Source organism: Amia ocellicauda, chromosome 6 (genome assembly GCF_036373705.1).
Source record: "Amia ocellicauda isolate fAmiCal2 chromosome 6, fAmiCal2.hap1, whole genome shotgun sequence".
Lineage (NCBI taxonomy): Eukaryota > Metazoa > Chordata > Actinopteri > Amiiformes > Amiidae > Amia > Amia ocellicauda.
In genome coordinates this window covers 27,308,669-27,325,766 of record NC_089855.1, presented here as the reverse complement: position 1 = coordinate 27,325,766, position 17,098 = coordinate 27,308,669, and the positions used below count along the sequence as shown (strand labels likewise).

General features: G+C 40.4%; 1 protein-coding gene across 3 annotated transcripts in view; it reads left to right on the top strand.

Annotated features, from left to right (window-relative positions):
* The first annotated feature begins 292 nt into the window (after positions 1–292).
* The window catches only part of dzip1 (DAZ interacting zinc finger protein 1), an 18,358-nt gene continuing 1,552 nt past the window's right edge, over positions 293–17,098 (top strand). The window contains exons 1-17 of one of the 3 annotated variants that reach the window (XM_066706709.1): positions 293–427; positions 4,496–4,621; positions 4,940–5,542; positions 8,308–8,392; positions 8,747–8,880; positions 10,760–10,921; positions 11,197–11,340; positions 11,576–11,638; positions 11,925–12,065; positions 12,494–12,542; positions 12,671–12,718; positions 13,753–13,812; positions 14,517–14,656; positions 14,861–15,047; positions 15,579–15,720; positions 16,307–16,539; positions 16,733–16,842. In XM_066706709.1, coding sequence (XP_066562806.1) covers positions 4,619–4,621; positions 4,940–5,542; positions 8,308–8,392; positions 8,747–8,880; positions 10,760–10,921; positions 11,197–11,340; positions 11,576–11,638; positions 11,925–12,065; positions 12,494–12,542; positions 12,671–12,718; positions 13,753–13,812; positions 14,517–14,656; positions 14,861–15,047; positions 15,579–15,720; positions 16,307–16,539; positions 16,733–16,842 — 2,304 coding nt within the window. In that variant the 5' untranslated portion in view covers positions 293–427; positions 4,496–4,618. The remainder of the gene's footprint in view (positions 428–4,495; positions 4,622–4,939; positions 5,543–8,307; positions 8,393–8,746; positions 8,881–10,759; positions 10,922–11,196; positions 11,341–11,575; positions 11,639–11,924; positions 12,066–12,493; positions 12,543–12,670; positions 12,719–13,752; positions 13,813–14,516; positions 14,657–14,860; positions 15,048–15,578; positions 15,721–16,306; positions 16,540–16,732; positions 16,843–17,098) is intronic. The other 2 variants (XM_066706712.1, XM_066706710.1) reach the window with 2 other exon arrangements.

Below are 17,098 nucleotides of genomic sequence, written 5' to 3'. Positions count from 1 at the left end.
CACACCGCATTGATGCCGGTCTTTTATAAACTGTGCATGAGTATACGCTTTTAAACAAGCTGTGGGCATATTTCTCAGACTGCCATTGCTACAGGAATTCATGAGAAAAACTTGTTGGACGCGCAGGAACAAACCCCGAGTAGCTCAATCCCAGCACGATTTTGTATCCCCCCCCCCTCCTGTAAACTGCGAGCATATGGCTTTTCTCCTCCCCCGTTGTGCATTTAACATGAGGTAATATAAACCTCCTCTATCCCCTAAATCTCCCTGTGGTGGCTTCCCTTCCCCCTCCAGTCTTGCAGAAAGACGCTGAGGCACAGGTCAGGAATGCGTGCGTCACCGCGGCTGCGCGAACTTCACAAGAAAAGCGCTTTTTGGGGGTTTATTTCAATTCGCCAGGAGAAGAGCTACATCCAAATAGAGGGGGGTAAGTAGTTTACTCTGCTCCTTCACTAACGCCATTACTTTCTTAATGTTTCCCAGCATGTTTAGCAGGTCTCCCGTTACTTTTGTGGGGGGGGGGTTGGTTTTGTTGATGATCCCAGTGGAGGCTTGGGGGGGATGGAGATGAACGGGTGCCTGCACAAAAGCGTCCTCTTCAGGGTCTTGCTTGAGAAGTTCAGTAGAAATAAAAATAAAAACATGTCCGGGTTTGTCTCCTGGACGTGTTCAAGTCTGTTGGTTGTGGGAATGGGGGAGCTTGTCCGGACTTGAAGAGGATTTTGAAGGCAGAACAGTTATCTGAGATGAGAGGACGGTGTTTTGCCCGCAGATGGCTGGGACTGCGAGGAGGAGGCCGTGGGAGAAGAAGAAATACATCTTTTGAAAATGCACCTATGAAAAAAGCATTTATTATTATTATTAATAATAATAATATTAGTGGTGGTAGTAAGATAACAACATTTTTCAACCTTTGTATGATTGCAATTTGAGTTTACCCTGTTTAATTGTTTATATTCAATGTCAATTATGCTGTATTGACTGTAGCAAACCCTGTACGGCACGTAGCTGTCGGATGCGTGGAGTAGTTCACTTCATTAGCATAATGTGCAGAAAGTGGATATATTATGAATTGTGTTTTAAGACGTTTGAAACAGGGCACCAATAAGGTTTTCAGAAGGGCTGTCGAAAAGCCTGTTTTGAAAAGCTATACTAATGCATTTCTTCAGATGACGTGGGATTGAACAGAGTCCAAAACAGAATAAAACAAGTAGTGCACAGATTTAAATTGAGACATTGTTGTCAAACAAGCTTTCCGATGTTGGTAAACACTCGCGATTGTTGTGACAGGTTGATTGTCAAAAAGATTCGAGTTAATAATAAATAAAAACATACTTATTGTGACCTAATACGATTTAGTTCCAGGAAATGCTACCATTCTTTTATTGTGGATACAGTATTTTACAATATTACAATATTGTCAGCTGAAACATTACGACTATATACAGCTTATTTTAACCATGTTCATGTTTACTTTAACAAACCTACACGTCCTACAGTTAAATGTACAAATGTACAGTTAAACGGCTCCTGATCTAACAGTAACACGTGTATATCCCTGCAGTTGCATTTTTTTTTTTATCTGCTTTAATCTCCTCAAGTCTTGCCATTCAGGTGTACAGGCCGCCATACAGTGTGCATCATAGATATAGGCTGTGCTGTGGAAATGCATGTGGTTGTGTGCTCTGACAGTGCTGTGCTCATTGAGCTCCAGTCTGTCTGTGCTCTGTGCTCATTGAGCTCCAGTCTGTCTGTGCTCTGTGCTCATTGAGCTCCAGTCTGAGTGTCTGTCCTCTGTGCTCATTGAGCTCCAGTCTGTCTGTGCTCTGTGCTCATTGAGCTCCAGTCTGAGTGTCTGTCCTCTGTGCTCATTGAGCTCCAGTCTGTCTGTGCTCTGTGCTCATTGAGCTCCAGTCTGTCTGTGCTCTGTGCTCATTGAGCTCCAGTCTGTCTGTGCTCTGTGCTCATTGAGCTCCAGTCTGTCTGTCCTCTGTGCTCATTGAGCTCCAGTCTGTCTGTGCTCTGTGCTCATTGAGCTCCAGTCTGTCTGTCCTCTGTGCTCATTGAGCTCCAGTCTGTCTGTCCTCTGTGCTCATTGAGCTCCAGTCTGAGTGTCTGTCCTCTGTGCTCATTGAGCTCCAGTCTGAGTGTCTGTCCTCTGTGCTCATTGAGCTCCAGTCTGAGTGTCTGTGCTCTGTGCTCATTGAGCTCCAGTCTGAGTGTCTGTGCTCTGTGCTCATTGAGCTCCAGTCTGAGTGTCTGTGCTCTGTGCTCATTGAGCTCCAGTCTGTCTGTCCTCTGTGCTCATTGAGCTCCAGTCTGTCTGTCCTCTGTGCTCATTGAGCTCCAGTCTGAGTGTCTGTGCTCTGTGCTCATTGAGCTCCAGTCTGTCTGTCCTCTGTGCTCATTAAGCTCCAGTCTGTCTGTCCTCTGTGCTCATTGAGCTCCAGTCTGTCTGTCCTCTGTGCTCATTGAGCTCCAGTCTGTCTGTGCTCTGTGCTCATTGAGCTCCAGTCTGTCTGTCCTCTGTGCTCATTGAGCTCCAGTCTGTCTGTCCTCTGTGCTCATTGAGCTCCAGTCTGTCTGTGCTCTGTGCTCATTGAGCTCCAGTCTGAGTGTCTGTCCTCTGTGCTCATTGAGCTCCAGTCTGAGTGTCTGTCCTCTGTGCTCATTGAGCTCCAGTCTGAGTGTCTGTGCTCTGTGCTCATTGAGCTCCAGTCTGAGTGTCTGTGCTCTGTGCTCATTGAGCTCCAGTCTGAGTGTCTGTGCTCTGTGCTCATTGAGCTCCAGTCTGTCTGTCCTCTGTGCTCATTGAGCTCCAGTCTGTCTGTCCTCTGTGCTCATTGAGCTCCAGTCTGAGTGTCTGTGCTCTGTGCTCATTGAGCTCCAGTCTGTCTGTCCTCTGTGCTCATTAAGCTCCAGTCTGTCTGTCCTCTGTGCTCATTGAGCTCCAGTCTGTCTGTCCTCTGTGCTCATTGAGCTCCAGTCTGTCTGTGCTCTGTGCTCATTGAGCTCCAGTCTGTCTGTCCTCTGTGCTCATTGAGCTCCAGTCTGTCTGTGCTCTGTGCTCATTGAGCTCCAGTCTGTCTGTGCTCTGTGCTCATTGAGCTCCAGTCTGTCTGTGCTCTGTGCTCATTGAGCTCCAGTCTGTCTGTGCTCTGTGCTCATTGAGCTCCAGTCTGTCTGTGCTCTGTGCTCATTGAGCTCCAGTCTGAGTGTCTGTCCTCTGTGCTCATTGAGCTCCAGTCTGTCTGTCCTCTGTGCTCATTGAGCTCCAGTCTGAGTGTCTGTCCTCTGTGCTCATTGAGCTCCAGTCTGAGTGTCTGTGCTCTGTGCTCATTGAGCTCCAGTCTGTCTGTGCTCTGTGCTCATTGAGCTCCAGTCTGTCTGTGCTCTGTGCTCATTGAGCTCCAGTCTGTCTGTGCTCTGTGCTCATTGAGCTCCAGTCTGTCTGTGCTCTGTGCTCATTGAGCTCCAGTCTGTCTGTGCTCTGTGCTCATTGAGCTCCAGTCTGAGTGTCTGTCCTCTGTGCTCATTGAGCTCCAGTCTGAGTGTCTGTCCTCTGTGCTCATTGAGCTCCAGTCTGAGTGTCTGTGCTCTGTGCTCATTGAGCTCCAGTCTGAGTGTCTGTGCTCTGTGCTCATTGAGCTCCAGTCTGTCTGTGCTCTGTGCTCATTGAGCTCCAGTCTGAGTGTCTGTCCTCTGTGCTCATTGAGCTCCAGTCTGTCTGTCCTCTGTGCTCATTGAGCTCCAGTCTGAGTGTCTGTCCTCTGTGCTCATTGAGCTCCAGTCTGTCTGTGCTCTGTGCTCATTGAGCTCCAGTCTGTCTGTGCTCTGTGCTCATTGAGCTCCAGTCTGTCTGTGCTCTGTGCTCATTGAGCTCCAGTCTGTCTGTGCTCTGTGCTCATTGAGCTCCAGTCTGTCTGTGCTCTGTGCTCATTGGCTCCAGTCTGAGTGTCTGTCCTCTGTGCTCATTGAGCTCCAGTCTGAGTGTCTGTCCTCTGTGCTCATTGAGCTCCAGTCTGAGTGTCTGTCCTCTGTGCTCATTGAGCTCCAGTCTGAGTGTCTGTGCTCTGTGCTCATTGAGCTCCAGTCTGTCTGTGCTCTGTGCTCATTGAGCTCCAGTCTGTCTGTCCTCTGTGCTCATTGAGCTCCAGTCTGAGTGTCTGTCCTCTGTGCTCATTGAGCTCCAGTCTGAGTGTCTGTGTTCTGTGCTCATTGAGCTCCAGTCTGAGTGTCTGTGCTCTGTGCTCATTGAGCTCCAGTCTGAGTGTCTGTGCTCTGTGCTCATTGAGCTCCAGTCTGAGTGTCTGTGCTCTGTGCTCATTGAGCTCCAGTCTGTCTGTCCTCTGTGCTCATTGAGCTCCAGTCTGAGTGTCTGTGCTCTGTGCTCATTGAGCTCCAGTCTGTCTGTGCTCTGTGCTCATTGAGCTCCAGTCTGTCTGTGCTCTGTGCTCATTGAGCTCCAGTCTGAGTGTCTGTGCTCTGTGTGCAGGAGGCAGGGATGCTGAGCCGGGTTTCCATGGAGACTGGGAGGACGCCCCGCCGCTGCTGATGGGGGGGGAGGCACCACACCAGTAAACCGCTCACGTCTCCAGTAAAGGGCTGCGAAGCAGAGATGGTAGGAGAATACAGCGACAGCAGCCCGGCTCTGCACAAGGAGAATGGCTTCTTTGAAACCTTGGCTTTAAAAGCAGACATCCTGCAATGCACACCTTGTTTTTCTCTTTTTTTTTAAGAGTGAGACTAGTTGAAGGCTTGAGCATTTACAGGGATTTTTTTTTTGTTGCCAATATCTGCTTTATCTGTGCTGTCGTTTCTGAATGTATTGGATTGATTATGTTTATTTACAGGTGAATTATTTTGCTGTTGTCATTGTCAGCGGTGCTTGTTGGTTTCTAATCTATGGCTAATGGGAATCCGTTTATTGTTCTTGCAGCCTTTTTACAACAACGTATACTACCCATTCCCCTCAGAGACCCCTGGGACCTCAGCAGGGATTCCTTCTTTACTGAACTCTCCTCAGAGCCTGCGCTCCTGCAGCCTCCCCCAGCACTCCTCCGGGGCCTCGGGGCCTGCGATCACAGGCATGACCGAGGCTCACTTCCCTGCCTTTAAATTCCGCGCCCGGCGGGAGAGCGTGGACTGGCGCCGGATCAGTGCCATTGATGTGGACCGGGTGGCCAGCGAGCTGGACTTCCACACCCTGCAGGAGAATATCATGGGCATCACGTTCTGCAGCGTTGACAACGAGCGCTGCCCTTACTGCCAGAACCCGGTGGAGCCTGTGCTGCTGAAGCTCTTCAGATTGCTGCAGCTCACGGTGGAATACCTGCTCCACTCTCAGGAATATCTCACCAGCGGCGTGCATGCAGTGGAGGGGAAGCTGCAGGCCTCGGTGCAGGAGAAAGAACAGATCCAGAAGGAAGCGACCAAGCAGGCGGAGGAGATTAAATTGCTGAAGGAGGAGCTGAAACGGAGGAAGAAGATCATTACCTCCCAGCAGACTATGATCAATGCTGGTGTGAGTAATTACCATAAGGTACGTGCAAGCAAACTGATCTGCCTGCGTTTGTTGTTTCCCTGTGGCCATTGTGTCAGGTGTCACACACAGGACTGCCTGTGGAGCTGTAAACCTGCCATTGTGCTTATGCTTTATTTCACATGCTGTCACCTGCTCTTAAAGCAACAGAAGGATGTGATTTGTTCACCATTTACAACAATACACACCATTTTTTTTTTTTTTTTTTTAAGTGCTCCTTCCAGTTTTACATAATCAGCTAAATAAATAACCTGTACTGTAGCAATATGAATCTGATTAATATACTGTGTTAAAATTCAAAAGAAATGCATACATATAGAAATTATTTCTTTAACCTCTTATTATTTCAGTCGGACCTGTTTTTCTGGCTTTAGGAATATCCATAATATAGCAGCTGGTGTCTGATCATAGCATTTAGTTTTGTCTTCCACAATAAAGGATTAACAGCACAGATAAAGGGAAGTCGGTTTTATTTATGTGTGTGTAATCCATGAGGCCACTGCAGTTTTGAGCTGTTCAGAATATGTTTAGTCTTTTAAAGATGCGATGTGGATTTTACCTAATCACCCTCAAGGCACTGTACACTGCACATTGTCCTCCTCTGAACGCTTAGAGACTGTCACATGGTCATTACGGTGTTTGTTGATGGAACATTCATTAAAAGAACTACAAAGCACAGTTAGCTGTCTCCCAGGTAACACCTAGGCCCCCATGTGATTTGAGAAGCGCTGTTACTAAGTGAGGACTTATACAGCATGGCTAACATCACCTTGTTTGTCAGAGCTCAATAATTAATGTGATAAGGTACATCTGTGATGAGTAGTCTACCCCAGGTAGTACGGTACAAGCATGACTCGCACACAATCATCTTGCACATAGTCAAGGACATCAACTGCTAATGCCAGTTGTACAAATGCAGTTTCTGGTCAGATTTCTAAACTTGAAGCTTCCATTGTGGCCATTTTCTCACACCCCTGCTGTCCTGCATAGAAAACAGATCCCTTCCCCCAGTCCTTAAGAATCCGAGAACAATAAGGAGGCCCAGGAATTAGGCCTAACTCAATGCTTGTTCCTTTTTTAATAAAGTTCAGAATGTAATCAAATGCTTTAATTGCAACATAATTAATTAAAATCAGCTACATTTTAAACATTTTAAACAAAATGCCAATTTGTATACATTTGCATGCACTGACAGTGAGGTTATAGTGAGTAAAAAATCAAAACATAATATTTTGAAGGGAAGCTTGCAAATATTTGTATAGTGATCTTGGATTTCAGGAGGAATTTCCTTATGGTGACAATATCTGCAGTTCATGACTAGGATTACAGTTTTGAAGGCAATATGCTTTTTCTAAAGTGTTTAGATGGATAATAGCATTACACATATGGTTTCATGCTGGGCAAAACTGTGAAATGATTGCGTATTTACATTTTCTTTCAAAGCAGTTATTAGAAAAGTTGGCAAATAGCATTTTGTTTTTCACCAAAATGGGTAAGTGGGTATCTGTAGCACTTCTATCAATTTTATATGAAGACTGGGAGGCAACTGGTTAGGGTTGCATGGTAAATGTGCTGTGTGATTCACAGAACCAGCTTTTACATTGCCTTGTCACATAAATTTGGCTGAGTAAGTTGATGCACAGCAGAAGCATTAAAGCACTTCAGAAAAACAGATTTCCTGTGAAACCCATACTATAGCCCAAGGGCTTCTTGTTATATGTGCACGATCAAAAGATTTATTTAAAAATGAACACTCCTCAGTCCACAGCCAGCAAGGCAATGTCAAGTGTGCTGGACTGTGCTTCATTGTTCCTATAACTGATCTCACAGGCTCCTTTAGAGAGATGCCTTAAAGCCCTTTTTATGTTTGTATCATTCTGTAGTTTGAAAAGGAAATGCATTTTTACATAATGGTTGAGATGCATATGACAGACCTAGAAACCAAACAGGACATTGGCCACTATGGTCAATAATACATGATATAGGCAAATGGTTCACAGCATGTCCCTTGGCTTTGAGAGGCTGACACAGTTGCCTAGTTGTTGCTCACTGTGTCAAATATATTCCTGGAATATTGTGGCCTATTCATTGCATTGTTTTTTGGTTTTTTTAATTGTAATATAGTTAATAAAACCAATCATATCATTTATTTTTGGAATAGATACTGCACAGTTGACTTGGTCTATAAGCCTTGTTTGTTTTCAGCACCATGTTGTGTTCTATAACCCTGAAGTAAGCTTTTACTGACATTTAGCTCTGTATGAAAAATTGTGAATATATTTGTGATGTTTTTTAAACTCACTTTATTCAGGAGGGAGTCACAGCTTAGTTTATGTAGATTGTTTAAAACCTTTGCCCAATGATTTTTGTGTTGTAGAATACCCTTTAGTGTTAGTGTATAGGCTAACTAATCATATTATGTTATTTAAATGTTTTCACTTAGGCCTCTTAAGTTATGTATTTTTAGAAAGAAATTAGATGCATTTTCTCTGTGCAATTCAGGGACAAAATGGACAGTTGTCTTGTTAATGTTTTACAGTCTTGTTGCTGAGACTTTGGTTGGTGTCTTTTAGTTTTACATTCTTTGATTTTGCTTTTTATTATTTCATGTTACAAAGTAGAGGTTTGTATGAGTTAAAATAGGAGTCTCAATGTAATTACAAAAATACTGTTCACATGAATTGTCACAGCATTACAAATAGCACTTTTTTGTTTTTGTTTTGTACTATTATATTTATATATGTGTATCTGTGTATCTTTTTCAGTGTCAGCACTGTGATAAAGCGTTCATGAATTATTCCTTTCTGCAAAGCCATATACAGCGTCGCCATCCAGAAGAGTATGATATTGGTAAGTTGAAAATGTTGGGAGTATGCTAAACATGTTATATAAATGCACATTGCATGTTTTTGTGAATGGGTGATTTCCCGTTACGATGTGTTAACTGCGTTATAATTGGCTGTCATCCAGTGCCAAGCACCAATAAACCTATTGTAAGTCTAGATTTTTAAATAGTGTGTAGTATTTGATGTTTACAGTCCAGTCTGAAGTGTTTCATATGATGCTGAATATTTTAACTTATAATACACTAAGAAATCTTACATATTAGATTTGTAACTTGGCTAACCAAACACATTTGGAGTATTTCTATTAAGATAATGTATACAAATAATTGTAGCAGATTGCTTTTGTTTTTACCTGCAGTCATATCTGAAAAACAGAAAAAGCTACAATCTGTTAAATTCCAGGAAGAGATCAACAAACTCAAAGAACAGTTAAATCTGACAAGATCCCAGCTGGAAAATGAACACCAAGCATATATGGTCAAGCTTTCACAGGTAATGTATTCAAAACCACACATAAACATTTATGGCACATAGAGGGCTTTTCAATGAATGTCAGTGGAAAGTTATATTTAAAGAGCATGTCTCTTTCATTAACAAAATATCAGTAGTTTGCCCATGATTTGCATTTAAAGAGTGTGTTCTACTTAGTAAATGCATGTTCAAAACCAAGGTCCAATGAAATCAGGTGTTTATAAGTTGTCTTTTAAATTAAATATTCTATTCAGTTCCTGAAGGAGATATTTATATATATTTATATATATATATATATATATATATATATATATATATATATATATATATATATACACACACACACACACACACACACACACACCGATCAGCCATAACATTATGACCACCTGCCTAATATTGTGTAGGTCCCACTTTTGCCAACAAAACAGCCCTGACCTGTCGAGGCATGGACTCCACTAGACCTCTGAAGGTGTGCTGTGGTATCTGGCACAAATATATTAGCAGCAGATCCTTTAAGTCCTGTAAGTTGCGAGGTGGGGCCTCCATGGATCGGACTTGTTTGTCCAGAACATCCCACAGATGCTCGATTGGATTGAGATCTAGGGAATTTGGAGGCCAAGATTCATCAGACCAGGCCACCTTCTTCCATTGCTCCATGGTCCAGTTCTGATGCTCACGTGCCCATTGTAGGTGCTTTCAGCAGTGGACAGGGGTCAGCATGGGCACCCTGACTGGTCTGTGGCTACGCAGCCCCATACGCAACAAACTGCGATGCACTGTGTTCTGACACCTTTCTATCAGAACCAGCATTAACTTTGAGCTACAGTAGCTCGTCTGTTGGATCGGACCACACGGGCCAGCCTTCGCTCCCCACGTACATCAGTGAGCCTTGGCCGCCCATTACCCTGTCACCGGTTCACCGCTTTTCCTTCCTTGGACCACTTTTGATAGGTACTGACCACTGCAGACCGGGAACACCCCACAAGAGCTGCAGTTTTGGAGATGCTCTGACCCAGTCGTCTAGCCATCACAATTTGGCCCTTGTCAAAGTCGTCAGATCCTTACGCTTGCCCATTTTTCCTGCTTCCAACACATCAACTTTGAGGACAACATGTTCACTTGCTGCCTAATATATCCCACCCACTGACAGGTGCCATGATTACGAGATTATCAGTGTTATTCACTTCAACTGTCAGTGGTCATAATGTTATGGCTGATCGGTGTGTGTATTTTACTATAGAGAAATACATTAAGAAACGCATTGTTATAGTATAATGTTGTTACAAGATTTTACTTCATGTGGTCAAGAATAAATATTTAAAATGTAATCCTGTTTCATAATATACCGTTCTTTTTAATATTCATGATAATACTGTGAGAACCCTACATTTCAGCTATCATATTTGAACTTGTTTTCTTATTCTTAATTAACTGTGATTTGGCAGAATCTATACACGCCAAGATAGATACACAACAGAATTTAGCCTACAGGAAAGAAGAAGAAAAATCCTGTTCAATACATAGTAAAGAAAAGGTGCTGTAATGTTTCCTTTAAATCATTTATGTATAATATGTAACATATTTCTTATTTTTCCCAGGGCATGTTAATAATTAAAAACTAAAAACAGCTCTCTCACCATTCTTTGCCTTAGTCCATTACAAGTGTATCCTTTATTGCATGGCTCTACTGCAGTGTGGAACAGCAGTGGAAATACTGAAATTAAAGTTTTCCTGTACATTTACAAAAAGTGTAAATATATAATATATACATTTAACTTTATCATTCTAATGTCTTGTTATTCTACTTGATATATAAAAAACTTAAAATATATTGAACATACTGTAAGAATGTGATTACAGTTAAGCTGTGTACAAATAATTTCATACATTGTTTTAGGAACAACAGCATCAGAGGACAAAGGAAGAAGAAACTGTAAAGCGCTTTGAGAAGTGGAAGGAGGAAGAGAAGCATAAACTGGATGGGGAGATTGAGAAGATGAGAGACATGTTCATTAGGGAATTCAAGGAATTATCTGCTAAAAATGCTGTTCTAGAAAATGTAAGTTGTTTTGGGAAATATGAGTGTATGCTGTTTGGTACCTCATTTCAGTAATCAATTGTTAAAGCCTTTGCAGTTTTGGAAGTGCATTGTGAAAAAACAGTTGCGTTCATGTTGATCTGAATGCAAAATGTGTGATTTTTGAAATATACGTTAACCTTTAGTGGTCAGAGAATCTATAGTGTATACAATGTAATTTATTATATCTGACTTTAACAATATGTGGTAAGGTTATTATATATAGAAAATGTGTGTAACCCACCATTTTTATGTAGCAACTTTCGGAGATGAAGATGTCCAATTTACAGCTGAAGTCTAACGTCGGAGCTCTACAAGAAGTCAAGGCCCATGAGACTGAAGAAGAAGAACACAGAAACTATCAAGAACTGCAGAATCTTAAGGAGAGGTTTAACAAGCAGGTGAGGTTCACAAATAAGTAGCAATAGGGAGTATTCTAGCAGGCATTTGTCAGCACACAGGTTGACAAAGCTCAGTGAAAGAGCCTCTTCTTTCTGAGTATTGTAACCATAGCTTTTGGGTTCAGGGGAAACTCCTGTTCTCTTTGCATGAGTGTGAATCTTGGGTACACCTGAGCTGTTTCAAACTGGAAATGAGCAGCAGTTGTGGGTGTTCAAGATGAATAATGTTTTGCAGGAAGCAAGGTGGACCACTAGGGTGCAGAAAATGCGTGATGAATACGAGAAGGAAAAAAAACAGGTACGTTTGCTGAAATGTATAGAGATGGTATTTAGATATTGCAATTTGCCATTTTAAATTTCTTGGAAATAGGAGCCAGTGTAGTGTATTAAATGCACAGTATATTAGTATATTGCTCTGCTGTAATGCATAAGTGTAAGTGCTGCCTGAATTTGAGTAAATGTAATCATGTGAGTCAAAAGGCCTTACATGAGGTTAACTGTCATTTTCAGAGTGTTTCCTCAACCTGTGAAACGAGAATAAGGTGAATAAAGTGCAGTTTTTATTTTTATTTTATCATGTACAGCTTCAGGCTGACCTTCATCAGATGCGATCCTCCCTGGCAGAGGAGCAGAAGCTCAGCAGCAGTTTCTACAGGAAAAAGATGGAAGAACTGGGCCAGAAGGTGCAGGAACAGAACAAGCTGATTACCACTCAGAAGGAGCAGGTCAGTGCTTCCTTAATAGTGTTGATAGCAGTTCAGATGCCAGAGGGTCACTATACAGGAAATCCTGTATGAGGAAAAACTTGAAATATCCTCCTTTTGCCATAGATAACCATCAGAGAAACCTCAGACATGCCAAGGCCTGTCTACTTTGAGGATTAAATTCACACGAAACTGTAAATATTCAAGGGGAAAGAGTTGAGGATTTTGGTGTCTGGGAAAATGTATATATGTGGTATTAACCTCTAAGCTTTCTACTAAATTAGTGCTGCTATAGTCATTGTTTTATGAAGTGCAACTTTAAAAGTATTGAATATTTGTCAGAATGGTACACTAAAAATATATAGAAGTATATAATTTGATCTGTTAACATTCTCTAATTATGGTAATGTAGAGCCGTACAGACTAGTTGTTTATATATTGTCTTTTAGATGAAGCAGCTTTCTTCAAAACGACCAGAGAGGACAGTCGAGCTTCCAGGTAATTGTGTTTTATTTATTTATAAGAGCAGAAGTAAAGCATCTTGGTTTATGTCCAACAGAAAAGTGAAATATACATTTGCGACTTTTGATTAAATCTTTCAATTCATTTTACATCTTATATTTCAGTGTCTGTTACAGTTGCAGAGCCAGTCAAAGCCAAATCTCATACCTATGGTAAGTATTTTTTATGGTATTCTGGTATAGGATAAAGAAAACGACTCTAGTCCAATTAATGCCATATCAAATTTAGTCTAAAATCTGAACTAAATTAAAACTACATACAAGAACATATTACACGTATTCTTTATGCCATTATTTCTGCAAGAGTATTCAGACCTTACTAGTGGCAGCACATAATGTATTACTGTTTATAATTTACGAACAGAAGATGGGTTCCCTTTTAATTTGGTCCAGGCCTATGGTTGCATTAATGCTTCGTGTATAATACAACAGGGATCACACTCAAATATTAGTTATTTCTTTTGGTTCATTTATTTAAAATCACGACACAATGTTTTCGGCCTCAAGCCCTCATCAGTGTCTCCTGTGTTTTATCAGTGATCGGTTGAGGCTGAAAATGTTTTGTCGATATTTTAAATAAATGAATTGAAAAAATAACCTACGATCCCTGTTGTATTATAGGAGTTATTTGAAGGGCAACGCTCCAATCAGCTAGAGTGCAGTGGGTCTTTGAATGGAATACTCACTTTTATGCTTCAGTCACTAGCTAATAAAGGAATTCAAAATAAATGCATTCCCGCATAGTCCTACCATATTGAAAAGAGTAATATATTCAATATGTTTGTTCATTACATGTAATATAACAGGATTGGTATTTGAACACATCGGGGATCCCTCCTGGGATTGTAGTACATGGGCAAAGTGCTGGGAATTCCCTTTGAGTCTAGAGGATAATCACACGAAATTCACATTTCATTCAATTCATTTTGCACTATTCCTTGCAATTAATAAAATTATTGTAAATACCATTGATCTTTTTATGTAAACCCATGGATGAAACATCGGTCACTAAAATCACTTTTCCATTTATTTCACACAAATGCACATGCATTATAGATTTCCAGTAGAATAAAAGTCAAACTTATTATAATTTCCTAACTTATTCAATCTGTACCCCACCCCTAACTCCTAACTGCAGTTCTTGTTTGTCTGGCCTGTGTCCTGTCTGTTGTATTCCTTGTTATTAGAACAGGCAACCTCTGTACATATACTGGATCCTATAGAGGAGCTTTCAGAGGAGGATAAAGGTAATAGATGTTGGAACTTAGTTTTAAGTGAATGCATGCTTTGTGCATGGGTGTCAAAGTCTTGTACCTCATGTAAAACAATAGCGCTTATAATATACAAGACAAACAACTGCATTAATAAACACCTCACTATTTCATCAATAGTGTTTGAAAGCACTTTAATTTCTTTCAGAAACCCAATTTGTATAATTTAGTATTTCTCTTAATCCTCTTCTGCCTCTTCTTAGGTGATCTTATGCTTATAAATTCATATCTTTGTATGGTATGAATATATAAATAAGACCTATTTTAAGTGCTTTGGCCATGTTGTTTCACCTTGGGTTTTGTAAAAAAATAAAAATAACATTACAACAACAACAATTTTGTATTTTTTGGGTGGGGTGGTGCTGGTGCTTCCTAGAACTTCAAACAGCTAGGCCCAGCAGGCCCGGTACCACCGGTATGAATCTGGGCTGCATCATTAGTCTGCTGTGATCTCACACGCAGTGGGGCCCAGTTGGCCAGACATCACTGGTGGTCAGAGTGTTTCCTCAGCTTGGCACACTTCACCGTCAGTGGCAACACTGCCTCAGTTGAGTAACAATTGACAATTTAAAAAATAGGAGGTTGGTAGTTTAAGTTCTTTTTAATATGATTAAACCCAACCCAGGCAGTATAGTTTCATTAATACATTTGATATGTAAATTGTTTTTTTTTCCATATAGATTCAGCAAGTATTTCTGTGAAGGATGATAAGCAGCTACTTATAAGTGCCTTAAAGAAAAACCCATCATTAACGAAGGAATTACGCCCAATCTTGGAACAGACACTTGTAGAGAAATTGGAATATCTAGGTGTGAAACCAGTAAGTAAAATTGATATTAATGATTGATTTTAGCAGTCACAACTTTTTATTATTTTTATTTTTTATTATTCATAATTTATTATCTTACTTTATAATGTATATTATTTACATTTCATAAAAATATACTCTGGAAATGAGACTGTATTTATTATAATCTTGAAAATGTGGTGAATGGTTTTTTTTTTGTTTTGTTTTTTGCTCTAGGGAGTTAGTGGCCTTTCCACTGATTACTACAATAAGATAATGTGCCAAATGTCTTCACAAAAACAGAAATCTGCAAAAAAGTTTCAAGATTTTCACAGTGTCAGAGAAACGCTTATCAATAAAGTGGACTTGAAGGTTCAGGAAAAGCGCGCTGCATCAGACTCTGCTGTGCCGAAAAAGAGACCTGGTAACGGACCTGATTTTTTGTTTTGTGATATTGTGTCATAGTAGTTTTGTTCTGTATAAGTTAAATAAAAAAAGATAACTTATAAGATCTGCTCAAATATGTGAGCAGAATCGATATTTTGGTGTTGTCGTTGTCCTTGTTACATTAAATGTTTGCAGTGTTTTTATCAAAGCTACTTTAAAAAATGTAAATGTTTATCAAAGCTTAATGTTCATATAATGCCAGGATAATATATATATTTTATTTGTCAGTTCTGGATGTTTTATGAAAAAACAAATCAGAGTAACTGCTGAAATGTCTATGCCATTAATAAGTTAAGGTATACATATTGCATAGTATCTCAACTGGCAGCTTGACTCCTAAAGATCATTTGAATGGTGTTGACAGAAATTTTCCACAGCATGAAAAATGCTTTGCTTTAATGTAAACATTAAAATGGAAAAACAAGATTAATTAATCTGAACAAAACCTTTAGTACACCTCCCCATCCAGAAGAGTAAGCTACTCAAGTTGTTTATTTTTTTTATTTAGAAAATCAAAAGAGGAACAGATCGTGGAGTTTGCCTTCTGCCCGGGTGACACACGTAGTGTCAAAAGCAGGTCTGAAAGGCCAGCCTCCACAGCCGGCCCCTCGGACTAAGACCAACACAGTCCCTAAGACCTCTACACCAAGGTATGCTGTACCAGTGCTGTGTGGAAATGTGTGGCACTTAAGACGTGGAAAAATCACTGATTTCGAATCATGGAATATGTTAAATACATTTGGTTTGATATATATTTATGAAAAGTCTTGATTTCTGTTTAAATATCATCATCAATTTTTTTAGGGATAATATTAAACATTTGTTCTATATACTTTGCTTCATTTAAAAATAATTACTCAACTTCACCATAGACTTATTTTCCAGTTATCCAAGACAAAAGGGGATATAAAGAGGGTCACCCAAATAGAGGCTCATAAGTTAAGTCTCCTTCCAAAGACGATTTCTTATTCAAATCCGTGCTGTGCCATTGGCCTGGGCCGGGCCGGGATCAGTCGTGGGGGGCCAGTTACCTGCTTGACTGTGGTATGAGTGGGAGCTCTGTCTCAGGTCCAACAGACAAGTAAGCTTCATTGTACCCATGTCTGAATCGTAGTGCATCACAAATTACTCATGTAAAAAACAACATTATGGACACTGATGAGAAATGTTTATATTTTTGCTGTATTCAAACAGTTTAAATAAAAATGATATATATATATTTTTATTTTCCTGAAGAACTCCTCCCTTTAGCTCAGATGAAGAATCAGAAGAAGAGTTTCTTCAGAAACCACGTCCAGAGCCCAAAGCTGTGCTCCCAAAAAACCCTCCTGTCGGCTTTACTGAAACAGTGGTCAAGAATCTGGAGAGCGAATCTGACTGGACAGATGACAGTGAGATTGAAGAGCTTGAGCCACAGCCACTGCATCGTCATAAAGACCAGAAAGAAGCTGCTGGAAAACCTGTTCAGAGTGAGATTTCTCTTTGCATCTTGCTTTTTACAACCTACTAAGTTTTATTTATAAAAGCTAAGGAACCGACTAGGAGACACTAGATAGAAGTACACTGGGTATATTTACTGAATGCTTATAGAATAATGTTGGAGTGGGAGTTATCAGAGATTATGATTTTTTGGTGTATTTAATTCTTTGTTTTGTTTTAAAGGTGCTGCTGTGAAAGATGTTAAACAACCTGGAACACAAAGAGATCAGAAGAAACTTGCTGGAGCGGTTAAGGTTTTGCCAGAGCAAAATGACGTGTTGCAAAAACTGAAGGTCAGAAGAAGGAAACTATCAGTTATTACTAGACACCACTGTCATTTAACGGCTTTGTTTTAGTTTTTTTAAGGTTGTTTCCACATATTACGGAGAATGTTATTTTATATATGTGTGTGTGTGTATATATATATATATATATATATATATATATATTAGTTCTAACTGTTTGCATACCTATGTTTCTGTAGAAATAATGAACTGCCAAACAAGTAGAGTTTCAATAATAAACATGGCGTCATGACTAACTGATACA